Source organism: Pipistrellus kuhlii, unplaced genomic scaffold (genome assembly GCF_014108245.1).
Source record: "Pipistrellus kuhlii isolate mPipKuh1 unplaced genomic scaffold, mPipKuh1.p scaffold_m20_p_23, whole genome shotgun sequence".
In the NCBI taxonomy this organism is placed as follows: domain Eukaryota; kingdom Metazoa; phylum Chordata; class Mammalia; order Chiroptera; family Vespertilionidae; genus Pipistrellus; species Pipistrellus kuhlii.
The window spans coordinates 278,997-305,368 of NW_023425522.1; the positions used below are offsets into that span (position 1 = coordinate 278,997).

Here is a 26,372-nt window from a genome sequence, read left to right on the forward strand (position 1 = left end):
CAGTTTATGTTTGTTGAATGAGTGATGTTTGGAGAAATGATTTTGTCTTGCATCCCCAGCCCCTCCTCAATCAACCCTCATTCTCTATGAGTAGACAATCCTGGCTCCTTCAGTCTGCTCCTGCAGGACTCGATTTTGGACCCTCTCTCCACTGCTTGTTGTTCCTGTGAGCCAAGTTTTGTTAATTTCTGGCCTCTGTTGAGTGCTGAGTTGTGTGTGTCGTCTCCCCAGCCACCTTCTCTGTGTTCCTCTGTGGCAAGCACCGTTGTGTGGGAGGAGGATGGTCTCTGGGCGGGGGTTGGGGCTTCATGGAGAGGCATTTCAGAGCAGTAGGTAGAGCCTGGGAAAGAAACAAACGAGAGAGGTTGCCTCCAGGTTGGTTGTGAGCTGCCAATACCTGCCCATCCCCACCCGAAGAGACACGGCCTCAGAAAATACTGGGCATTTCTGTTGGTGGCACAAGCACTAACCTCCCACTTCCAACCCACCATGTCCTTGCTTCCCTGGCTCCAGGAAGCCGTCTTGGGGCCTGTGCCCACGGATGTCTGTGTGTCCATGGGCTCTGCTTCCTTACCTGCTGGCTACCTGAGGGTATTTCAGGCCCTCCAGTTGTGATGGACATGATTCTTTGCCAAAAGGAAGTGTTTCTGTTGAGAGGTGACATAAGACTGTCAGCACAACACACTGGTTTCATGCTCGAGAATAAAGCTGAGTTCAAGTCCTTCCAGATGTCCCCTCTCTTCACCCTCCCTCATTCCTCAGACTCTGCCCTGTGGGATGGCTCTGGCGCTGTCCTGCCCTGGCCCGCCCTCCCCTGGCCCGCCACCTCTCAGCCGAGCCATCCCCAGGAGGCCTCCTTGGCCCCGCCACATGGGGCTCTTCTTGGGCTCTCTGCTCTTCAGCTCCGTGACCTTGGGGACATCCCAGGGTTGCTGCTGGAGCTGTTTTGTGCCCAGGGTTAGCTGCAGCCAAGGCTTGAGGCTGGCCGCTGCCTTTCTTCACGTAGCCAGCTTGTGACCCTGCCTTCCAGGTGGCCACTGGCTTCTGTCTCTGTCCTCTCTCTGTCTCTGCTGCTTCCTTTCTTGTTCTGCCTAAGTCCCATCGCTATGGTATCAGCCTAAAAGGATCTGTTTTCTATGAAGACAGGCATAGAAATGCCAGAGAAAGGTAGCTGGAATGTAGGCCAAGTACAAAAAATTTTAAGGAAATTTAGTTCTTTAGTTTAGCACCTGTTCTACCTGAGTCACTGAGGCCCAAATCCTAGGGGTCATCCCTGGCTACTTTCTTTCTCACCGGCACAACCTGAAGTCCACTTGGCTCTACATCAGTGTATCCCACATCCTGCCTCTTCACCCCTCATGCCACCAGCATTCAGGCCCAGCCATGTGCCTCTGCCTGCCTCCTTTGTCGGGGTCAGCGTGCTCTGTGAGCTGGTCAGGCTCCCTCCTGTCTCACCTATTTGTAGATTCCATCCCCTGGCCCAGCAGGCTGTGGCCTCCAGGGGCCCTCGGTGTCCTACCAGCAGGTTGGCCTGCCAGTTTCTGCAGGCAGACCCAGCTCATCCCAGCTCCGGGGCCTCGAACATTTCCCCCCATTGGGCCTCTGCTTGGACTCTGGGTGTATCCACCTCCCAGGCCTTTTCTACCCTTGTACCTGCTTTCCTTTCATTCCTATCACTTATCACTCCCTGAAATTGGACAGTTCTTTGTTTTTCCCCCCCCCGCTTATTTTTTTTTTTCATTGCCATAAAAACAAAGTGAGCTTTTCTTGGGTGGGGGGGGGGGGGAGTCGGGTGGCACTTTGTCCTGTTCTCACCTCTATTCCCAGCACCAAAAAAGAACAGTACCACCCATCGCCCCCAAAATATATGCTCAGTAAGTGGCTCCAGTCTGTATCTAAGCATTTGCTGAGTGAGTCCTAAGGTAATGTGTGGTCTTTTAGGCAGGGCCCTGAAAACTCCTCCTCCTCTTTCATCCAGTGGATGTGATAATCAGTGTGAAGTGGGAGAGCCAGGCTCTTGGTCCAGATGTACTTCCTCAAGAGTCTTCTAGGTCAGCTCTCAAATTGGGTGACTCACCAGGAGTAGAGGCTGAGACGAGGGACGGAAAGGCCAGGGAGAAACCAGGACAGGCTAAACTGTGAAGGTGGGGTTTAGTGGTTTGGCTGAGGAGGGAAAAGATCAATTTACTTCAAGAGTTTGAGCTAAGGAAATAAGCTTTCCGGGTCTGGGGTAAACCAGGCCAGTGTGTTAAACTGTACCAGTCCTCCTTAAGGGAGGAGGCTCATACCTATTAACAGGTGCTCATGTGTATGTAGCATGCACTTGAGATCATCACACCTTCTGTTTGCATAGGTAACCAGATATTGATAAAGGAAGTCAGACATTATTTTTTTTATTTTTATTTTTTTAAAAATTCTGAGCCTGTGGTCTTTTATTCAAAAACAATAAAAATCCTTTTTCAAAAATACTCTTAGTTTTCCCAAAGACCTTCCTTAATACTTGGATATTCCAAACACCTTCCTTTGAAGTCTAGCATTTTTCTCTTGCATTTAAGTTTAACTTTCAGATCCTTATTAAGCGTAGTAAACGAGGGAGCATAAGCCTGCTTAACCAGGAAGCAACAGCTTCACCCACTCCAAGGGATAGCAGCATTGCCCAGCCAAGGGTAATGATTAGCGCATCCCCACCCCACCATACACTGCCCCACCCTCCTATTGTAGGGAGAGTGGTGGGAAGGAAGCATGCACATGTGCAGTGGAAGCCAAATGGCCACTGTGTAGCCTGGAAAAAGGACCAGATTAGAGAAGGGACACAGAACCCATCTAGATCTAGGAAATAGATTGATTAGGGGGTGGAGCCACCAGAAGCTCATGAAAGCTTGGGAAGTTGATTAGTTAAAAGAATCATTGGGCTGTTCCACGTCTGAGATAATATAATCAGCCCAACAAAGAAGTTTTCTCTCACTCAGTGACATGTGCTTTGTACATGTGCCCCCCTTGCTGGAGGGGGCACCAAGTGAGGCCTGGCACAGTGCCAGCCGGGAACAGGCTGCACTAGCTGATGGGGACAGATGAGAGTTGAGCACAGCACTTTTGGACACTGGGTTGATGAAGACAAAATTGGACTTTTCCCATGGTGGACAGATGGAGACAGGACACCACAAACTCAGAGGCAGTCTTTTGATTTTGCTTCTATGATGAGTCTTACCACCAAGCCTCAGTCTTTATACGTGGGTCTCCAGTTCTTTTATCTTCAGGTGCAGCTGTGGCGTGAGGTATTGGTATCCTATAGCAGAGGAAAGCAGCAAGATTGGGGGTCGGGGGAGCTCATGCCTGGGCTTTCACGCTTTTTTGTATCTGGCAGGATGTTGTTCCTACCTTGGAGCTGAGGGTGGAAATGGGGAGAGGTAGGAAGCCCCACTGAGGACTCTGTTCCATACCCGCTGGGAGGGCCTCACACAAGGCCACAGTGAGTTGGGCCAGAGTTAGCTAGGCTTCCTCTGTAGAATGGCCACTTCCACACAAGAGCATGTTGGCTTAAATGAGGCATTTCTTTCTGCCTAGAATCCCAAGTTGCCTTGGACACTTTGTGTGTGTGTGTGCGCGTGCGCGTGCGCACATGAGTTCAAATATATGTAACATAAAATTTACCATCTTAACCATTTTTAAGTGTGTAGTTTAATAGCATGAAATACTTTTACCTTGTTGTGCTACAGTCTCTAGTCTTCTCAAACAAATTCCATAGCAGTTATACAATAATATTTGCCCTTTTGTGACTGGTGTATTTCATTTAAGATAATGTTTTCAAGATTTATCCATAGCATATGTCAGAATTTCCTTCCTTTTTACGGCTGAGTAATACTTCATTGTATGCATAGAGCACATTTTGTTTATCCATTTAGCCCTTTGTCCTCTCTGTGTCATATCCAAGTGGACCCTTGGGTTGCTTCCACCTTTTGGCTATTGTGAATTTGCTGCTATGAACATGGTGTACAAATATCTGTTTAATACCCTAATTTCAATTCTTCTGGGTATATGCCTAGAAGTGGCATTGCTAGATGATATGGTAATTCTATGTTTAAGTTTTTGAGGAGCTGCCAAACAGTTTGCACAGCAGCTCTACCATTTTATTTTTCCACCAGCAATAAATACACAGGGCTCTAATTTCTTCATATCCTCATCAACACATATTTTCAGCATTTTTATTATAACAACCTAATAAGTACGAAGTGCTTCATATATCATTGTGGTTTTAATTTGCATCCCTAATAACTAATGATGCCAAATATCTTCATGTCCTTATTGGCCATTTGTATATCTTCTTTGGAGCAATGCTTATTCAAATCTTTTAAATGGTTTTTTCTTATTTATTTTTGCTGTTGAGTTGTAGGAATTCTATTTATATTCTGTATATTAATCCTTTATCACATACTAGAGAACCAGAGCACAAAATTCGTGCACGGAGTGGGGGAGGGGGTGGTACATTGAGGTGTCCCTCAGCCCAGCCTGCACCCTCTCCAATCTGGGACATCCCTCTCATAATCCAGGACTGCTGGCTCCCAGCCACTCACCTGCCTCTGCCTGATTGCCCTAACCACTTCTGCCTGTCAACCTGATCACCCCCTAACAACTCCCCTGCCAGTCTGATCGATGCCTAACTGCTCCCTGGCTGGCCCAGTCATTCCTAACTGCCCTCCCCTGATGGCCTTGTCTCCCCCAATTGCCCTCTCTGCTGACCTGATCACCCACAACTGCCCTCCCTACAAGACTGGTCCCCGCCAACTGCCCTCCCCTGTAGGCTTGGTCCCCCGCAACTGCCCTCCCCTGCTATCCCTGTCCCTTCCAACTTCCCTTCTTTGCTGGCCTGGTCACCCCTAACGCCCTCCCTGCTGGTCTGATTGCCCACAACTGCCCTCCCCTGCAGGCCTGGTCCCCTCCAACTGCCCTCCCCTGCAGGCCTTGTCCGTCCCCCCCCCCCCCTCAATTGCCATCCTCTGCCAGCCTGGTTCCCCCCAACTTCCCTCCTCTGCCGGCCTGGTCACCCCCAACTGCCCTCCTCTGCTGGCCTGGTCACCTCTACTTGGTCAAAACTGCCCTCCCCTGCCAGCCATCTTGTGGCAGCAATCTTTGAGCACATGGTGGTGGCCATCTTGTTCAATTTGTTCAATTTGCATATTACTCTTTTATTACATAGGATTATATAGGATGTGATTCACAGATATTTTCTCCCATTCTCCCAAAAAGGATTGCCTTTTTACTCTGTTGATAGTGTCCTTAAATGCACCAAAGTATTTAATTTTACAAAGTCCAATTTATCCCACTTTTTCTTGTTGCTTTTGCTTATATTGTCATATCTAGCCATTGTCAAATCCAGTGTTAGGAAACCATTGCCCTTGGTCTTCTAAGAATTTTATTGTTTTGCTCTTAGGTTTAGGTCTCTGATCTGGTTGAGTTATTGCTGTGTATGGTATGGTGGGCACTTGGTTCTTGTGGAATTCTGTTTCCATGCTGGTTGGGTGGAGCGAGGAGGCTGTAAATGATTCTTCTGTTTGTTCTCGACCCAGTCTTAGGGTGAGATAGGCCTTGCCTGGGTGGTGATGGCTTCCCAAGGCAACTCCCCTGGCAGACACCCTTTGCCATTTAGTGGGAGCCTGGATATCTTGCTACCCAGCCAGCAGCCTGGGTCAGCAGCAAGTCTGACACAGCAGGTGGGAGAAGAAACTTGGCCTTGGCAATGAGTAAAAAGGGTCTTTGTTGTGTTCTTTTCTTTTTAAAAAAATAAAAGTTTAGCTGGTCCTGACAGTGCCTCAGGAATGCAGGGAGTTTGTCTAGTCAACAGAACCCCGAATGGGTCCTTTCTACAGTCTCCCACCAGCTCCACCAGAACCTCAGCATGTCAGTATCGGCCCACTCGCCCTTCTTCCCACAGCTCTGAGGTTGCAGGCCCAGCGTGGGCATTGTGCTGGACACAGCTCCTGTTGCTGCTTGGGATTAGCAAATGCTCCCCGGTGTCATGGGTCCTTTCTGCTGAATCCATAGGAGCCCCCGACTGCTCAGAAAGCCCACCTGCTCCTGGATGGGCCCCAGCGGAATCCTGAAAGAGGGGCTTCCGAGGGGCAGGAGTGGTGTTTCTAGCAGGGGCCACCCTCAGCAGAGCTTAGCTCCTCGGGGATGGCCTGCCCATGCTGCTGTGGTCTCTTCCTCCTCCTGGGCCAAGGGTCCCATGCTCAGGCGGGCTGGGAGTTAGAAAACTGGACTCTGTCCTCGTGCCTCTCTGGCCGGTTTCCATGCCTGGAGTGTGGGGCAGAGGGAGGGTGTCATCGAGTGTTCCAGTCCTGCAGGGAGGGCAGCAGCAAGTGTCCTTCCCACAGGAACCTGCGTGGAGCCGCATAGGTTTCCTTCAGGGCCTGATCCGCTGGCCACCCACCCCCACCCAGTTGTTTTCTATATCTTGCAATATTTTGTTTTATTTTTAAGTGTACAAGCCATTAAGTATATTCACAGGGTTGTACAATCATCACTACCATCTAATTTTAGAATATTTTTATTCCCCCTCCCCCAAAGAAATCCTGCACCCCTTAGTTATCACCCCCAATTCTCCCTCAGCCCCCAAAAACCACTAACTAATCTACTTTCTGTTTCTATCGATTTACCTATTTTTGACATTTCATATAAATGGAATTATGCAATATCGCTACACCTACCTCTTGCCTTTCAACTTTGTCATCTTCTAGTTGCTAGCGGTGGTTGCTGCAGAGCAGTATTATGAGCCCCTGGAAGTGGAATTCTCTTTCTGGGCCCTGAATCTCCTTCAGGCCCTCCATCTCATGCCCCTCAAACAGTGGGAGATTGTTACTGGCTGTCCTTTCCACATGCATCATCCCACTATTCCCTTGACAGCCATGGGGTTGGGTATTCCTATTTTATAAATAAAGCATACTTAAAAGTAGAATATATATTATCTTACCTAATAAAAGAGTGATATGCAAATTAACCATCACTCCGCTACACCCACCAGCCATGCCAGCCAGCCAATCAGAGCAAGAATGCAAATAAACCCAACCAAGATGGCTACCTGAAGGGAGGCTTTGGTTTCCCTGGCAACAGAGGAAGCCAAGCTTTCCACACACTCTAGCCGGCCCCGGCCTCCATTCAAGGATATAAAGTTTTAATTATAGAAGGTAAACAAATCCAATCAGAAATGGCAGCAGCACGGATGGAGCAGGAGGCTTGGCTTCGCTCCAGGCTACAAAGTTTCAACTGGAGAAGGTAAATAATTCCAGATACCAGGGCCTCCGCTTGGGTTGCCAGGGGGCGTGGTCAGCCTACAAACCACCACAGGCCCCTCACCCAGGCTACCCCACGCCCCAAGGGAACCCCACCCTGATCCAGGACACCCTTCAGGGAAAACCAGCTGATCCCCACCCATGAACCAGGCCTCTATCCTATATAATAAAAGAGTAATATACAGATTGACCATCACTCCAACACACAAGATCAAGATAGCTGCCCCTATGTGGTCAAAGATCCTGCCCCCATGTGGACACAAGATGGCCAGCAGGGGAGGGCAGTTGGGAGGGACCAGGCCTGCAAGGGAGGGCAGTTGGAGGTGATCAACCCTGCAGGGGAGGGCAGTTAGGGGTAACCAGGCCAGCAGAAGAGGGAAGTTGGGGGCAAACAGGCTGGCAGGGGAGCAGTTAGACACCAATCAGGCTGGCATGGAAATGGTTAGGGTGATCAGGCTGGCAGGCAGAAGAGATAAGGGCAATCAGGAAGGCAGGCAGGCGAGCACTTGGGAGCCAGCAGTCCTGGATTGTGAGAGGAATGTCCGATTGCCCAAACTCATTGCTGGTGTGGAGTCCCAGATTGGAGAGGGTGCAAGCTGGGCTGAGGGACACCTCTCCACCCCGTGCACGAATTTCGTGCACTGGGCCTCTAGTATATTATAAATGAACCTGCAATATAATTTTAGAGGGTTGGTTTGTTCCATATAGCATTAAAAAATATATACTGAAGTTTATTTGGGGCCATGCCAACCTAGCTACATATAGTGAAATCTATATATAGTATAGTTTTATCAAGGACCTCACATAGAGAACAGGTAGGCAGGCTCATAAGTGGACTAGAGGCTACAGGATGAAGTGAGGCAGGAGGTTGGCCTGTTTAGCAAATAGCTGTGGGTCTCCCAGGCCTGTGAACAGGGGCAAGAGGTGAGGGCCCCAAACACAGGGCAGAGAGCTTGAGCTTGAGGCCCTTGGAGCAATTGAGGCAGAGTGTGGTCGGACCCGATCTATACTTGTGAATGGTCTTTCTGGGGCCATTCCTGGTGACTATAGGGAGACCATTGTAAGCAAGGCTGGTGTTGCCCCATTTCCTTTCTGTCTGAATGGTGCTGGGGATCCGAGCGCCGGGCCTGGGGGATTAGCATCCGCAGACTACACCGCTTCTGCCGCAGAACAGATCCCAGGGTGAGGCTCGCAGCTCCCTGGCTTAGTTTGGATCAGGGAGGAGTGGGATGAGGAGATTGCGGGCCAGAGACTCATTGCCGGTGAGGAGTCTGGTGCTCCAGAAGACAGACATCCTCCCCCGCCTTTTCCATCTGCTGGAGTGTGGCCAGGAAGTTAGACTGATCTTCCCAGGGTCTTGAGGGGGAGCCAGCAAGGCCTGGAGAATGTATGCCAGCTGCTTGCCCTTGGATACACTTCTTGGTTTGACCCAGCATTTACAAGAGTCTCCTGTTAGCCATGTTAGGGCCAGCTCTCCAACACACAAGATTGACCATCACTCCAACACATGTGATGTCTAGAGTATCTCCCAGTCCAGCCAGGCCAATCCTCTCGTCCCCCTGTCAGCCTCCTTTCTCCTGGGGGGGAGAAAACTGTGCCCTAAGCTTTCTGCCCATCTTCCTGGGGCAAGCATGCAGGCAGAGCACGTTGAAGAAATGGTGTTCTTATAGCACCCTGCCGTGGTGGGGAGTGTGTTTGCACTAAGAAACGAGTTGTGTGCAGCTCAGAGTCCTCGCTTCATGGTATTACCTCTAGTCTTGTGACAGCTGTGGAGTGAGGGATTTCTTTATTGTGATAAAATACAAATAACATAGAAATTCACCATTTTAACTACTTTAAAGTATACAGTTCATTGATATCTAGTACATTTATAATGTGCCACCACCACCAATATCTAGCCCAGAACTTTCTCAGCACTCCTGACAGAAATTCCGTGCTCATTAAACAGCCACTCCTCACTCCCACTCCCCACCCACCGCCAACAACCATTAATCTGTTTCTTGCTTGTGGATTTGCCCGTTCTGTGTGCCAGGGACAGGGTGCAGTACTCAGCAAATGCTCCCTAAGGGCCACCTTCCTTCCATAGAGAACTCAGGTTCAGCTTACTTAGTCCCAAAGACAGGATGTGGGCTCTCCTTGGACTTGACTGGAGTGTCCTAGCCAAGCCTCCAGCACAGCGCCCACCAGGCCTGTCTGTAAGGGAGCTCTTGGGCACCCTTATCGTTACCTTTGGGGAGGAAGGAAGTTGCATTCCTGCCCGGGCCCCATGTGATCCCATTGTGAGCACAAGCTCAGCAAGCCCCTCACTAGATTAGGCCTGGTGGCCTGCCCACTTGTTCTGCCAGTGACCTTGACCATGACTGTGCAAGTGGTTGCAAGGATCAGGGAAAGGAGGGGAGGGACAGATGTTCCAAGCGGCTCCACGGGCACCAGGTCCCTTACTCAGCTTAGATATCTGCAAATCGGGCCTGCCTCCTGCGGCTGTCCCCAGGGTGAGTGAGCGTACTTGGAACTCCTTGGTTAGAGCCCTGCCCAGCTGAGTAAGTAATTACTGCGATTCTTGCTGCAAGGGCTTTCACTGAAAAGTAGATTCTTCTTTTTCTTTTTAAAATATATTTTATTGATTTTTTATAGAGAGGAAGGGAAAGCGACAGAGAGTTAGAAGCATCGATCAGCTGCCTCCTGCACACTCCCCATTGGGCATGTGCCTGCAGCCAATGTACATGCCCTTGTGGGTATGTGCCCGCTTCCAAGGTACACCCCCCGATCGGAATTGAACCTGGGACCCTTGAGTCCGCAGGCCAGCGCTCTATCCACTGAGCCAAATGGGTCAGGGCTGAATGGTAGATTCTTCATGCCTTACCTGGAGCGTTTAGAGCCTGCTCCTGACAGTATCAGATGTGCTGGCTGCTGGCAACTTTGTTTTTCCTACTCTTTAGGTCAGTTTTGGTGAATACAACAGAATAATACAAAATGCATACATGCAGTAAAAATGTTCCATCATTTTCTTTTTCTTTTAAAAAAAATATTTTATTGATTTTTCAGACAGGAAGAGAGAGGGATAGAGAGTTAGAAACATCGGTGAGAGAGAATCATCGATCAGCTGCCTCTTGTAATCCCCTACTGGGGATGTGCCCGCAACCAACGTACATGTGCCCTTGACCGGAATCGAACCCAGGACCTTGCAGTCCGCAGGCTGATGCTCTATCCACTGACCTAAACCCGTTTTGGCTGTTCCATCATTTTCAATTCACATGTTTGTGCATGCACATATCTGTGTGTTCATCCCAGTATGAAGTGCACAGCTCTTCGTCAGTCGTGATCAGATGAGTTTGAGAAATACATGAACTATTGCAGGAACTCAGACAGTGGATAGGATTGAGCTTCACCTTGAAAGGTTCTTTCTGACCTTGAGATTTTGTGAGTGGAGTGCTTCTTGCCAAGGGAGGAAGCCTTTGTTTTTGTGTGACTCTTGTTTTCCCACTGAATAGGGAGCAAAATGGACGACTCCCATTCCATCCAGGCCTCGCATATGAGCCGCCCCCAGTTCTAGAAGCACAGCTGCCTGAAAGAAAGCCTCCTACCCCCATACCCCCCTTGATAGCTCTAAATGGCCCCTCTGTATTTCTGTCCCACTTTCCTCTTCCTTCCCTGGCTCAGAGAAGCTCACCTTCCCAAGCTCCCAGGCTTTTCCCTAGAGCACACCTCCTTGGCCAGGGGTGGCATGGCGGATCCCAAGGTGGTGAAGCTACTGTAGTAGGACTGTCCTAAGCGGGCCTCTGACAGGTGCTGCCTGCAATGGGCAGAGGTTCCCTTGGCCTCTTGAGGGCCAACAGGCAGAGGATCAGTAAGGAGGGCTGGTTCTCAGCAGGGTGGTCATATCCCTGGAGGAAGGTCCAGGTCTTGTGCCCTCCTGCTTGGCCACCTCCTGTTTAAGCCATCCACCGCTCTCCAACAGCTCTGCCTTCTTAGTGGTGGAGTGTGGAGGCAGGTTCCCCAGATGGCTGCAGGGCTGTCAGTGTCATTGCTGGGCATGGACGGAACCCATAACTGGCAACAGCAGAGTTGGATGCCTTGAAGACAGCCATCCCTTTTTTGGGAAATGAGCGAGCAAAAGTAGGTAATGCTCAGCCTTGTAGGAGGCCTGGATTTCTAATCTCTGGAGGTGCAGAATGAGGGCAGGGAGATTGCTGGACAGAGCTGGCTTCTCTGCTGTCAGCATTGGGGTGAGGGGTTCCCTCTCACTGGATTCTGGTTACAGCCTAGATATTTGCCCTTGCTCTCCCAGCAGGAGGTCTCAGCGTAGCTGGGAAATGGATTGTTAAGGAGCAGTTCTCTCTCCTCAGAGTGCTGAGAATGCCGAGCGGTACGGCCCCTCACGGACAGAGGTGGGGAGGCCGGAGGCTGTCTGGAGACCTTGGTGGGATCTGCCCCAGCTCTGAGTGCGGGAGGCCAGCTGCGTGCGGAGTAGGGACAAGTGGTGACAGCATTGCCAGTCTCGAAGGCAGTGGGAGTCGTCAATGCGAGGATGGGAGGGGCCAGGGTGCAGCATAGGAGCACACACAGCAGACGCATCATGCGTGCTGCTGGGAGACTTGGACACCATTCCATGGCAGGTGCCATTCCGGACTGGTTCACTTTCTGCTCCTCTAGTGTAGAGGATAGATGGTGCCTGCCCTGTAATATTTAAGGAGGCATGAAGAGGTTGTAATTGTGAATCTTGACACCTCTGTTGTAAATATTCATTCCTTCAGTCTTGGTTGGTATGCCTTTGCCTTTTATTGGCACTTCTGGAAGAAGGGAGAGCCCTCATTTACATACTGAGGCCCACTGAGTCTGGCAGTATTATTGGGGAGAGTCCCGTGACCCCATCCAGCTTCAGGGCCAGCCTCAGGGCCGGCTGGGAAATCTTGTCTATAGCTGGTGGCCATGTCCCCCGGGAAAACAGTTACTGGCAAGAGGGGATGGTGAGTCTAGTTTGGTAAGTTCGAGCCCGGAACATAGCATTTAAAGAGGGGTGTATGCCTCCCAGGGGCCCACTAGATCAGCAGTTGCCAACCGGTGGTCTGTGGACCACTGGTGGTCCGTGAAGTCTGAAAGGTTGGCGACCACTGCACTAGATGGTCCTGAAAAAAAGAAAATTAGAGTTTCTTTTGACATTTTATTGTCCCCATTTAACTTGCCTGTGAGTATGATACATGTGTTACAGTTTTAAGTTATTGGTTCTATGGGACAGACAGATAATTTATCTAATCTGTGCCTCTGTGTCAGAGGGATGCATCCCAGCAGCATTGAGACCCAGGCCAGGGGTTAGGGTGGACAGCGAGGCCAAGTGAGGAAGTTGCGTGGGAAAGCCCCTCTGCCAACCCCTCTCCACTCTGCTCTCACTCCTGGCTCATTCCGGAAACAAGGCCGTACCGTGCCCACACCTCACAGCTCCCGGCCTACTCCTCACAATGGTCCACGGCACCAGTGGCCTTTCCTCACTGCAAGAGGCCCCACCTCAGAGACACTGAGCCTTGTCAGTGCCAGCAAGAGCATGCACTTCAGGGGAGGTGGAGGGGGCAGAGCTCTCAGAGGACAGAGGCTGCTACCCTTAGTTTGCCCAAAGAGAGCATGATGCCAGAGAAGGCCTAGGCTTAGAACTTGCAAAGAGAGAAGGGGCTGGAGCCAGAGCCAGGAGTTGGGAATGCTGGGAGGACCATGCAGGCTCCGCCCCGGACTGGGTACTGTGTTCTTGTGGCTGTGGAACAGCTGTCATCTGGGGAAGGGAGCCCAGGCCTTAGGTGTATGTGGTTCCCTCCAGCCAAAGGCAGATGAGTGGGTCCCAGGCCACCTTCTTTGCCCTCTGCTCCTAAAAACCCCCAAGAACCCCCTGTTTGGTTACAGGACATCCCACCAAGCTCCTCTTTGCAGCCCAAGGACCCTCCAGGAATGCCTGGGAGAAGTACTGTGAGGTTGCGTCTCTCCTGAGAGCACTTGCTCTATGTGGTTTCGGCCCACCCTTAGAAGAGGGAATCTTGCTCCTCCTCCTGTCCGAACCTGGGGGTCATTTCTGAGGCAGGGTGTTCTTTGAACACAGCTGAGGGTGAAAGCTCTATCCCACCTGAAGGTGGAGGCCTCCCTGCAAGCTCATGGCCGGTCCTCTGGCCTGACCTCCTCCATCCTGAGCTGGACCCAAGGGTGACTGGCTGAGCCAGGGGCCAGAAAGGCGATGGGGACTGGGGAGCTGACTCCTTCCACCTCCTAAGGGCCAGAGAGTGGGCAGTCGAGTCAGAGCAAGAGTTCTGGAGCCCAGGCCAGCCCTAGTGATGAGGGAGTGGCAGTGGTCAGAGGAGCTCCTAGGCAGCCTGGAGAGCTACAGGGAGAGCACCTGAGCTCAGGCCGGAGCCCCGGGAACTCCACCTTCCTTACGGTACACACACAGGGACTGTTTCCAGTTGCAGGCATACCCCCAGTCCCAGCATCCTGACTCTCAGACCAGGCCCTTCCTGACCTGGCTCGGGGAGCTCCCAGCTGGGTGGGCAGGACCTCCTCGGAGCTCCAGCAGGGAGACTCACGGTTAGGCAACCCCAGATGGCTGCCATTGCCTTCTGCTCACTGCTGTCTCACCAGGAACTGGGCTGGGGGCATGCCAAACTCTTGGGGCCACTCAGTGGAGAAACTGGCGACTGTCCTGGAGCCCCCATCAACCATTTCAGTTTCTGAGCCATGGCAACCTGTCTCCTTTCCCAAAGCTTCATCATGTGGGGGGATGAGAGGCCACAGGGTGCGGGGCTGACATCATCTTAGGAAGGACCTCTCAGTTAAGTTTTCACCTCAGGAGGGATTTTTAAAGCCCTCTTTTCTTTATTTTTCCTTTTTTTTTTCCTTTTTTCTTTTGGTTTTCTGTCCCTAATTTCAATGTCTAACCGCTTTGCTATCAGAAAAGGAGAAGTTGTTATTTGTTGTTAGGCACTGGGCAGCCCCTCACGGCATTCCTGGATGCGGTGGTGGTACACATGCCTCTGGCTGCCTTCAAGGATGTGGCTTCCTTCTGGCCCCATTCTTGCCTCTAAAAATAACCTTGCTATTTTGAAGCCACCTGCTCTAGAGCTTTTCTCACTGCTTTCTCGGATAAGTAACTCCTCTAAGATGAGGTCTTAGCTGCTTCTGCCATCCCAACTGTGACCTCAGGGAGTGGTCTCCTTCCTGCCTCCTCTCCCCAATGCTAGCTGGGATATTGTTTTCCAGCAAGAAAGGAGTGTTCAGCGGGGTATCCTCTGAGAAGAGCAGGTCTGTCACCCTCCTTCTGGGCGGGAGGGGAGAGCAGCTAGGACATGTAAGAAGTGGAGCTCCAGGGGCCAGGGTGAGGCAGAGCCCCTGTGCCTCTTGTCGGGTTCATGCAGCTGCCAGAGGTGCAGGTGCCTGTCATGAAGCCACAGGTCGGAATGAGCCTGGGGACGTGGGGATGGTCTGTGCTGCCTTCCTGTGCCCCCTTAGAGTTGGCCCTGAGTGTCCCTACCTCATCTTCTTGCAGCCCACAACCCTTCCTCAGGGCACCATCAACATGAACCAGTGCACAGACGTGGTGGACGGAGAGGGCCGGACAGGCCAGAAGTTCTCCCTGTGTATTCTGACCCCTGAGAAGGAGCATTTCATCCGGGCAGAGACCAAGGAGATCATCAGCGGGTGAGTCTGCTCTGTGCATTGTGGGAGGTGGTGCTCCCTGCCCACCAGCAGGTCCCTAGCCCAGGTCCCTTCGGCATAAATGAGCAGCGTTTCCATCACTTCCGTCCTTTAGTGAGTTCACTCCTCTGAGCTGCTTTCTCTATTCCCTGCGTTACTGTGTGCCCACTCCACCCCCATTGCCGTTACTTCATCCGTGTCTACATGTACACCACGTGCGCCCCCTCCCCCCCTTCCCCCGTCCCCCAGTCCTGCTGACTCAGGCCTTCCTCTGCTGGCTCTGCCCTGGTTCTGGGGCTGCCACATCTTCCCAGGCCTCTCACTGGCCTCCTCTGTTCTCACACCCTGCCTTCTATCACTCCACCACCAGAGCTCAATCCCCAAAACGCTGTCACCTTCCTCTCTCCTACCTGAAACCCCCTCACCTGCAGATCAAGTCCAAGTTCTTGGGCTGCCCTGCGGTTCCTTCCCAGCCTTCCAGCCTCACTCTCCGCCCTCAGCCTGAGTGCTTGTTGCTGTACATTTCTCAACTGCTCCCACCTCTGTGCCTTCACTCTGGCCCTCCCCTCAGTCTGAAACAACCCCTGGACTTCCAGGCTGTTAAAGTCGGCCTGAGTGTTCCCTCTGCCAGGAAGCCCTCCCTGGGAAGGTGCTCGGCTCCCTCTGCTGGCCCTTACAGAAGATGGGGATGGGCTGTGTACATGGCTGGCCTCCTCAGCCAGTGGCGGGCTCTCTGGCTCACTCCTCGGGCTCACACAGAGTCCCCAGTGCTGCTGTGTGCCCTGGCTACTTTGTCCAAGTGGAAGGAACAAAGACTCTGGGTCGTCCCACTCCCCTGAGCACACTCTATGCAGAGGCTTAGGGGAAACTCTAGGAAGGGGAAGGGGAGCCCACGGCCGAGAGGGGCTGAGCTCCTGCTCCTGAACCCGCGCAGCACTGCCTGCCAGGATCCCCTGCTAACGGGCATCTGCTGTCAGCTCTGGAAGGCCCAGCCGCACGTGGTGCATGCACAGCGAGCATACGTGGCCGGAGCTCAGGCATGTGGTCTTGGAGAATCCTGCTCACCCTTTAAGGTAGAAGGAAGCAGGTGAGGCTGAGAAGGCTTTTGGAGGAGTAAATCTGGGACTTGGGGGGATGAGGCTGATTACTGCAAAGTAGCAGGACTAGAAAGTGAAGCCTTTGGGTTCAACCGCTGGACGACTTCTGTGAGCAGGGTCTGCGTGGGCTTCAGAGTCTCAGCTTTAGCCTGGCCAAGGCTGCTGCTGGGAGAAACAAGGGCCAGGTTCAGATCTACACGTGGTAGGCAGGGAGCAGAAGGACCAGGTGGCCCTCTGCTGGGGGTGCCAGCTCCCCCCAAATCTCCTCCCCTGGAGAGAGGCAGGTTTGCATTTCTAAATGTACAGCAACAAGTGTCCTCAGGCAAACAGGAGGACACTATGACCCTCTGCTTCCTGTACTTAACCCTACAGCCATACAATTTAAGGGTGTAAAGGGCTTTTACAGAGTCTCGTTATAGTTGGGAGGCTCTGGGAATAGGGAGCCTAAGGGCATCTTCCAGGTATAAGTGACAATATGGGGTTGTTTGCACTTCCTGGTTCACACTTGCTCTTGTCTGGCAAGCACACCTGAGCCAGGGTTCCACTGCCCAACTGGATTCCTTGGGAGATCTAGCCCCTCCCGTGGGAACTGGGTTCCAGAGATGGGTTGGGGTGATAGACAGGATGAGAAAAGGGGCTGTCGGAGGTCTTCAGAGTAAGCAGGAAGTGTGAGTTGGGGAGCAGGTCAGTGAGGTAGTGGTGTGCCACATGGGATTGGGATGATGACAGTGTCTGGCATTTGATCGCATCTCTGGCAGGCAGCCTACGTTCTGCTGTCAGACACTTGGCATAGGTCAGGGGTCCTGGGCCCTGCCCTGAGCCACTCTCCCTCGGTCACTCTGTCTGCGTGTATGGGGCTTGCCATTTCCATGCAGCTTGGGTAGCCAAGGTAAATTGGGATCCCAGACCCAACTCTCATATGGTGGGAGGAATGCCCACACCGGCAAACTATGCCTGGACACCGGCACAGTGTCCAAGAGTTTATGTCTCTTCTGACACATCTGCCTGTGGATAGACAGCATCTGACCCCACAGGGTGAGGGCCCCGTCCCACAAGATGCTCCCCACCCACCACACTCCCACCACCCCCTCCTTGACTCACTAAATTATACTTATTACCAAGAATAGTAAAGGATCCCCGGCAAAAGCCAGATGTGTAGGGCGAGGTCTCACACAACATTACTTCTGTCCTCATGGTGCGTGGAACCCGTTCTGGCTCCCAGCCGGCAAGCTCTCTGAACTCTGTCCTTTTGGGTTGATGAAGACCATTCATAGGCCTGTTCTAGTTATTGATTCAACCTCCGGTCCTCCCGCCTCCAAAAAAGATGGGGGTGTGAGACTGAAAGTTCCAACTCGCTAATCATGTGGCTGGTTCTCCTGACAGCCAGGCCCATCCATAGGCGCTTCCCAGGGTCGCTCACTAACCACTCGAGGTGCCTTTAGCCCTCTCACATAGGAAAGTCCATGGGTTTTGAGAGTGCTGAGCTAGGCATTGTGGACATAAACCACCTACACATGAGAAATCGGTTTTGGTCATCTGAGTGACCAAATACACATTTGTTATAAATCACAGTGATGCACAAGGTCATTACGGGGCCACGGCACCCGGCGTGTATGCCCTCAGGGTCCCCAGTGTAGCCATTTGTACGCATAAGCACCTACAGAAGCAAGCGGCGGACCTTTATCAATTAAATTCAAAATATTGTGGCAGTTAACTGACCAGTCTTAAGGGCAGGGGCCTTGGGAGGTGGCTCAGTGGCATACCCAGAGCCAAAATAACTCAAGTGACTGCCTTTCCCCTTCGGGTCCTAGGCCTGCCCTCTCCTTCTTGTCCAGTGGGCAGGACTCTCTGCACGGCAGCCTACCCCAGCCCCGCAGTCCTTCTGGACTGGGGCAGCAGCTTCATCTTTCCTACCCACCGGGACACTCGGGTTTCCTTTAGAGTCAGGTGGCCGTGTGCCTGGAAATGGACTTTGGCACCATCTTCTCTCCCTTCTCTGCCTCTCTCTTTCCAGAAGAACCCTCTTCCCTTGGCTTCCTCTCTGCCTCTGGGTCCTATGAAGGCTGAGTAACGTCATCTGTCGGCTTGGGGCCCTACAATTGGCCTAAGCTCTGGGGTCCCTAAAGAGGTGCAGACACTTCTGGCCGGCGAGGGGAGCCAATGGCCCTTCAGCTCTTCCCGGGCCTCCTCGGAGGTGGGGCCTCCTGAACAGCCCGGGTCTTGCCTGGGCTGGATGGAGGGTGGTCATTCTCCCCCAGTTTCCTCATGCTGGAGGGACCTCTAGGGTGTTTGAGGCACTGGTTCACACAGCTCTTTTAGGGGTGGGACTTACTTAGGTGGGGATGGGCAAAGTGGGGAGAGGCAGGGTTAGGTGTTAGGGTTTCCTTTCCTCTGTGCCCTCCAGCTGGGCTGCGTCAGGACTTTCTCTTCTCACCTGTCCCTGCCTTTGAAGTTGGGGACCACCTATGTCCCTGGTGCCCACATCCACCACTAATCCCATGTCCACATTCACCCCACCTCTCTTCCCTGGATATATTTAACATTCACAGCCTCTCTGGTTAATGTTAGACACATTAGCCTCCCGGGCTTCCCTGAGAAATCTGAGTGCAGAGAACACATCTCATCGTTTGTTTCAGGGCCAGGTATCTATCAACCTCTAGTCACAGCGCCACCAACCGGGGACTGAGGTGCCCGGTGACCCTGGCCACCTCACTGTGTGCTCACCTGAGTCTGCATCGTTCGTGTTGGCAGGACCTGCAGGCGCTCCGTTTAGTCAGCAGTGCAACCACGGTGCCCACCTCTTCTTCCCTCAGGCCTGTCCTGCAAGGCTCACACCTGCCCAGCTCCGTGGTGGTGCGAGTTGACAGCAGCTAGGCCAGTGAGCAGGGGCTCAGCGCACCCCAAAGGGCCTGCACCTGCCTGCCATGTTCCCGCACTGCACTCAGCGGTTCTGAGCTGCCGCTCCTCCCTCCTGGGCTCAGCTGTAGGAGGGCCTTAGAGTTGCCCCAAAGAGCTTTCAGCCCCTGGGCAGCCTAGAAACCCCACAAGCCTGTTAGCTGCTAGGTTACCCGAGTGAGGCCCTTTGAGAGTCTGCCTCTCTGCTGGCTTTGGAGCTCACAGAAAAGTGACCTGCAGGGCCTGTGCCTCAGGCTCAAGGGCACAGGCAATATGGATTCTCTCAACAAATCAGCCTGTTCTGGACTGAGTTGGAGTGAGGGGAGTCCCTCAGCTCAGGTGCTGTGATTCCTCACAGCCCAGCCCAAGCCCACTCTCCTGGCAGCAGCACACCTCCCAGAAGGCTGCTGACTTGACCAGCCTCCCTGCACCTCAAATTAAAGAAGTACCTCTGAGTGCCAAGAGACCAGCCCTTCCCCGCACCCCAGGCTTGGGGTGCCGGCTGTCACAGCAGCCTCCAGCCAAGTGCTGCCAGTGCAGACGCTGCCTCCACAACCCGGCCCCTGTCACAGGCAGACGTAGCACGGACCCCAGTGTTCTGGGAGGAAGTGGGCCAGTTTCCCCTGGTGCCATCCCCGCCAGTTCTCCTCACCTCCGCTCTTCTTGCCCCCTTTCCCAAACCCTCCCAAATGTTAAAAGCTCCAATGAGACAACCGTGGTCACACCGTGGCCTAAGCTAGGCCCTGGTTTCGAAGATAACGGCTGAAACTTAGAGGACTGGGAGCCATACAAGGTGTGGTTAGAGGGGAGCCCATCAAGATCTAAGCCCTCTGTCCTTCCTACGCTCTCCTGCTCCCTTTCTTGATGCTGCTCCAAAGTGGACTTTTTAGCGTGTGGGCCCTGCTGTGGGTCCCTTGACAGCCCTGTCAGGCTTCACCAAAGCCGAGGGGCCCAGCGCCCTCACTGTAGAGGTGGGGCCAGAGTGATTAAATGGTCTAGGAGGCCAGTGACCTGACGTGAGGAACTTCGGTTGCTTTAAGAACCGTGAGCGGCCTGCAGTAGTAACAAGGTTGCTAACCAAATCCATTCTAGAGGACAGTCCGAGAGCCAGGTCTAAGCACTGAAGGGAGGGGAGTGCTGGGAACAGTGACGTGCGCTGCACTCTGAGGCCAGTGGCCAGGCCTGCTGCTCTGCCACGGCGGCGCTCACGTCCTCCCTGGGCCATCTGCACCGTGGCCATTGCAGGGTCAGCACCTGAGCCTGGTCCTCGTGGTCTGCTTGTGCTGGGCTGCACTGCTGGCACTCTTTGCCCCTGACCTGCTGGTGCCTGACCCTGTTCAGCTGCTCGGAGGCCTGGCCACTGAGAGGAGCATGGGACCTGCTTGGGCCACTCAACAAAGCAGGGTCCTCATGTCCGAGAACAGTGGTCTGACCGCTGTCTTCTCTTTTCTCCCCAGATGGCTAGAGATGCTCATGGTCTATCCCAGGACCAACAAGCAGAACCAGAAGAAGAAGCGGAAAGTGGAGCCTCCCACACCACAGGTAGGCAGTGCGTTTGCCAGGTGGCCTCTCCCCAGCAGAGCTGGGAAGTGGGAGGGCTTGGGGACCCATCCTAAACCTGGGGGTGGAGGAAGGAGTCGGGTCAGGGCTGAGGCAGTCGTCAGCCCAGCCTGTCTCCCTCCTTCCTTCTGATGACCCAGGGCTCCTCTCTGAGCCACAGTAGCACCACTACAGGGATAGGGCGGCCTGCTTGTGTGCACGGAGCTCCCAGCCAGGAGGCATGTCCCTTCTCCTGGCTGTCCTGCCTGCTGCTGGGGACAGAGAGCATGCTGGGAGGGGCTGCTTGCCGCACAACATTCCTCATGGCCTCAGCTCAGTTCCACTTTCCATAGAGAGAGGACCCTGAAGACCTAGACTGGGAAGGGGGGCTGGGCCGCGAGGCCCTGGAGTGTCCTGGCCAAGTGAGGGGCTCTCAGGGGACCTTACTCCTGCTCTGGGCTTTGACCATAAATGGGAAAAACTGACGCTAGCCCTGATTTCTGTGCCATTGCCCCATTCCCATGTGACCGGCGTGGGAGGGGCTGGGTGTCTTACCAGTTCCAGTCCTTCCGTAGAGGTCACTTTCCTCCTCCTTCCCTCCCTCCCATCTACAGGGGCTCAGAGTACCAGAAGGCGGTTTGCAACTCCATGCCATGCTCCACACTCTTGGGGCCCTGGGTAGCAAATTAACCTTCCTGAGCCTCTGTGAATGGATTTGCAAATGAGCCTCTTGAAGTCTAGTTAGACTACTATTGTAACCAGGAAAGGAAACACTGGGCCCGTTTGAGGTGTTCTGTAAGTGTTCTTCTTTTCCTCTCTGCTCCACACCTGACCATTACCAAGTGCTCTTTCTTGCCTTGCCTGATCGAGCCTTACAGTGACCCTGAGAGTGGGCAGGATAGTGAATGGGATCCCTTGGCATCTAGCAAGGCTCAGAGCCTGGCAGAGAGCCAGCCCATGGGAGAACCAGGCCACCCCTGAGGTTAGTAGGCCTCATTATCTGCTCTCTGCTTCACCGAGTGACAGAAGTCGGCCTGGGCCAGGACCAGGAGGTGTGTGCTGGCCTGGGTCCCTTTCTCCTCCCTCATCCCCACACCTGGTGGGTTCCTCCGAACATGCACGTCCTGGCTTCCTGCTGATGGAGTGCACTGGGGCCTGCCCTCCATTCATCCTCCCCAAGGGATCCTCCTAGAACTAATGTCCCTGGCAAGAAATTGGCCCAATGCCAGCAGAGTCGTTCCTGGACTGGAATGGAGCTTCCGCTGGGGATAGCAGATGCACATGCAAGTCCCCCAGCGCTGCCTGGGTTGAGAGAAAAGAAAATCCCAGATAGTGTAAGTGCCTAGGCTCTGAGCATTTCCAAGGTAAGCTGCCCTCTCCAAATAAAGCACTTAGTGTGCGGGGACACTGAGCCAGACCTGGGAATTCGGTGTGTTCTCGTTCCCTAGCTGTTTCTCGTCCCTCCCCTAATGTCATCTCATCACCTCAAGTACTGCAAGCTTCACCTTTTCAGTTGGCGCAGGAGCCATGTGGTCAGAGTGTGGGGAGGTTCCCCCTTTCCTGAGGGGCTCTGAGAGCCTGGGCGCCGGGGCCCAGTCTTCTCACACAGCCCTCGTGAGCCCTGGCAGAGCCAGCTGGGATGATTTCTTCCTTCTGCCACCTGCTTTCCAGAGCATCACATTGAGGCCACTGGTTTCTGGGAGCTGTGAACTTTCACCAGGGGCCAGCCCCTATAGGCAGTCCCCTGGGGTGATGTGGGGCCTGCCAGAGGAGGGTTTTCCTCCGCAGTCCGATGCTGAAGGTATTCTAGTGACCCAAATGGGACCGTGGGGAAAGCCTAAGCCAATAGGGCCTCGTAGGGATAAGGATCCAGGGGCCTGGCCTGTCTGTGGCCCGGGATAGTTTCGGGTCAGACCAGCGGGGAGCTGGAAACATTGCTCCGCTGCGCCCTGCCATCTGGCCACTGAGGCGGGAGCCCAGGAGGGTCTCAGGCAATTGGGAGTTGGGCCATAGAGTATAGGCACTGAGGGGTTTACTGAGAACATCTAAAGGAGAGGGAGGGAGAGAGGCCCAAGCCGAGCCCTAAAGGAGAATGAGGATTAGGCTGCAAGAAGGGCACATACCTCTCAGCCAGGGCCCAGGGCAAGAGGAGGGACAAGCTTGCCCTGACCAGAGCCTTCGAAGCCTGCGACCCAATAGGCATGGGCCCAGGAACTGCTCTTTACTCGGGCCCTGTTCACTCCAAGAGGACTTTTCATGGTGCTGAGTTACCTAGAGAAGGGACAGTCATCTACTCTGGGTATGACCAGGGCAGGAAGAATGGAGATTTTCTGCCCTCACCCCAAGTCCCAGAGCTGTAAAGCCCGGGGACACGTCTCCCAGCCCGGTGTGCAGGCGGGGCTCACTCTGTCAAGTGAAGCTTTGGGAGGCTGAGCCTCCAGCTCCCAGCCCCCAGGCTTTTGGTCTTTGCTCCTGCCTTCCGAGACCATAATGAAACTTTCCAGAAGGAACGTCCCTCTGGTCTAGCACTCCAGCCATCCAGGGCCACACATGCGCTGTGAGTTGCCACCTCTGCTTCTTCGGCATCTTGTTTTCTACTTGGGAGCCTGCTCTGATGCCCTGTCCCAACCAGAACCCTCCTCCTGCTTGCTCTCCACGCCCAAGAAGGGAGAGGAAGGCTCTGTGAAACTGCCTCCAAAGAGGAGACTTCCCGGCTGTGCAGAGACAGAGGCCCTGGCCGGCCTGCCTTCCTCCTGCGAGGGAAACCTCTGAGCAGCCAGGTGCAAGCACAGACTGTTCCAGTGCTGGCATCCTGCGCACTGCAGCTGTCCTGCCACACAGACCAGCCCTGGAAAACTAGTGCTTCCACTCCTGCCTCTTTTCCTGGCAGCCAGGCCCTGGGTCAGCATGAGCCCAGCGCCCTCGGCCACAGTGGTGACAGTGCGGGGAGCAGAGGTTGGTGCCGTGCAGCCCTGGCCTGGCTTGTGCACTGTCTTAACTCTGAAGAAGAAAAGCGACTTCTCCCCGAATCCAGGCTTCCCCCCTATCCACCCTCTCCTAGAGGCAGCATGGCTCTATACCTGCTGTCCCTGCCCACTTGGCACAGAGGCGGAGAAGGCACCGCTGCCGCTGCCCCAGGAGGGAGAGCTCCGTGTGGGCCGGAGAGCCCAGAAGCGGGAGCTCAGAAGCGGGGCAGGGAGTGCAGCTGCCAGCGCTGCGCAGGCTGGGAGGCCAGGCCAGGAGGCGGGTCTGTAGCTGCTTATGCTGGGAAATGCATGTTCCCCCAGTTCCCGGACATGGCCCCTCATATCTCAGGCCTGGAATTTTCTCTCTCTCTCTTGGGGATTCCTGCCACTCTATCCCCTCCTCAGGGCTAGGGTCATGACCCCAAGCATCAAAGGGCTGCCTGTGTGTCACAGGCACTTCACCCACAGGATGGGGCTGGGGACACAGTTGCCTGTCCCTTACCCTTTACCCTTTTTGGCAGCCTCTCCCTGCCCCGGTCTAGCACCCCTCCATAGAGGGGATGACTCACCAAGGAGGGCCTTCCCCACACCGCACCCAGCTTTGCGGGAGGAATCCAGCTCCACCCAAGCCCATTGGCACTTTGGAGCCGGCTGGCTGCGGGGCATGAAGCGAGGGCAGTGTGCTGCCTGAGGGGACGGAGCCCTGCAGTCGGGTCTCCTTAGGTCAGTGGACCCCTCAGGAACTGCCAGAAACCATTCCTCTTCCGAGAAGTGCCCTTCTTTTGAAGGAGTCAAAAATCTTGGGAATTTCAGCCTAGGAATTGGGTCTGCCGGTAGTTTTGACACAGTGGGAGGCCGTGTGGTCCCGGGTCTGGGGAAAAGCCATCCTGCCCTTCTCCTTCCCGTGAGGCTTGGTACCGAGGCCTCTCGGTGGAGCCTCCAGGATGCCCATCCAAGGCACCTGCCTCTAACCTGGACCTTTCTCCCGCCCCTACAGCGCCTGGCACCTCACTCTTCCCTTACTGGCTGAGCAGGCCTCTCCCTTCCCTGTGAGGGGGTGGGGTGGGGATGTGGCGGTGCCAAGCCAGAGCCCAGCACAGAGTCGACATGAGTCAACTCTGTGTAGCTGTGGGTGAATGACCACTGGTGGGCTCCTGTGTCTGCATGTGCACACATCCAGCCGGTGGCAGCATCTAGACCCTCACAAGAGCCCCAAGTCAGAGAGGCGTAAAAGTAGGTTTTTAGGCATGAGGCTTGGCCACCAGGATGGAAGTGGGAAAGTGGCCATTGTACTTTATTGCCCATGTTTCAGGGGAGATAGTTAAGATCTACTTCACTTTTGATAGGGCCCAAATTAGCTGGCACCCAGGACCATGGACTGGGCAGGGGCTTGGCCAGGGTGTGAGCTGGCACTGCAGGGTGCCACCCTGGTTTCAGCTCCACCCGTGTCTCAGCTCCGGTTTGCAGTGTTGAGTGAAGGTTCTCTGTGTGCTGCCTGTGTCAGTCACCCCCTCCCCCCAACCCACCCCCAATTCTGGGCTCTGGCTTGTGACCTGGAAGGTCCCTGTGGGCTCTGGGACGGACCCTTGTATCAAACGCATCCTGTGCACATGCTTCCCTACAGAGCAGTACCACTCCGACGTGGGAGCAATGGGGTGAGACTGTTCCCATCTGGGCTGTAGGTTCCCATCAAACTTGTAGGGGGGCCAGGCAGGAGGGTGTGAGCAGGTTTACGTTTGCATCTAATGACTTCTTCCTTTAAACGGTACCAGGTTCATTTTAGCGTCCTAGGATCAAAAAAAAGAGGGTAGGTGAGGCTAAGAGCTGGTCCTGGTGTGGATGCTGTGTGAACACATGCTTTTCATTCACCTCCACGGTGTGGTCTTTCCTCACCTCGTCTCAGCTCCCCTCACTCATATCCTGGGCACCTGGAAGTCTGGGAATGACAGACTCGGAACCAGTCACTTGGGGTCTGGTCTCTAATGCCTGGTCCGCTACTCTGGGCTCTGACTGGTTTTGTGGGAGGGAGAACTTGCATGTGTTTGATGTTGAGAATATGAACAGAAACCGTAAGCCTTTGCTCCATGCATTTGCCAACCCTGGCCTGAGGCCTAGGTCACCGAGCACTTGGGAGAAAAGGCCATATCACCATCCAGAAGGAGCTTCTCTCCCAATCAAGACACCTCTCTTTTGTGAGCCTTTCCTTTAGGGAATTCTGGGCCTCTGCATTGTGTCTTTGGTCTAGGTGTCCTTTTAGCCAAATCCCCAGGCGCCCAGGCCCTCTACACTAGCTTGGCTGTGTGCTCTCTCCCCAGGAGCCAGGGCCAGCCAAGATGGCTGTCACCAGCAGCAGCAGCATCCCCAGCGCCGAGAAAGTCCCCACCACCAAGTCTACACTCTGGCAGGAAGAAATGAGGGCCAAGGACCAGCCAGAGGAGAGCAGCCTGAGTCCAGCTCAGAGTCCCAGCCAGAGCCAGGCTCCTGCTACCAGCGCCCTGAGGGAACCTGGGCTGGAGGGTGAAGATGGTAAGTGTGGCCAGGCTGGCGTAAGTGCCCGCCTGTCCTGGTGTCCTCCTCACAGTGCTGGAAGGCCTCTGTCCCTACAGCGGTGGCCCTGGGGGCTCCCTCAGGAGCCTGCTCAGTTCAGCCGTGAGTCCACGCTTCAGGCTCTCTCACCTCCTGGGCTCCGGCTTGTGAGGCCTGTCTGAGGGCGGCACGTGCTGCACGCCCCGGAAGGGTGCTGAGAGTCCGAATGCTCTGGGAGGAGATCTGGTCTGTATGTGACAAGGCCTGTTTCCGACCCTGTGGCTGCTTTATTCTCATGGCAAGTTAACCCCAGAAGTCCACTGTGTCCCTAAGAGCAGGAAGCGGGGAGAGGGTGCTGGGGAGGAAGCCGTTGGCCTCCCCGTGGTTTCTCCACG

The 26,372-nt window shown here is 54.0% G+C and overlaps 1 protein-coding gene across 13 annotated transcripts in view; it reads left to right on the top strand.

Moving 5' to 3' along the window:
• LOC118727023 (myosin phosphatase Rho interacting protein) overlaps positions 1-26,372 on the top strand; it is a 157,804-nt gene that overhangs the window by 77,122 nt on the left and 54,310 nt on the right. For all 13 annotated transcript variants that reach the window (XM_045586436.1, XM_036452460.2, XM_036452459.2 and 10 more), the window contains 3 exons: positions 14,806-14,957; positions 20,404-20,488; positions 25,767-25,977. In XM_045586436.1, the coding sequence (XP_045442392.1) occupies positions 14,806-14,957; positions 20,404-20,488; positions 25,767-25,977 (448 nt within the window). The remainder of the gene's footprint in view (positions 1-14,805; positions 14,958-20,403; positions 20,489-25,766; positions 25,978-26,372) is intronic.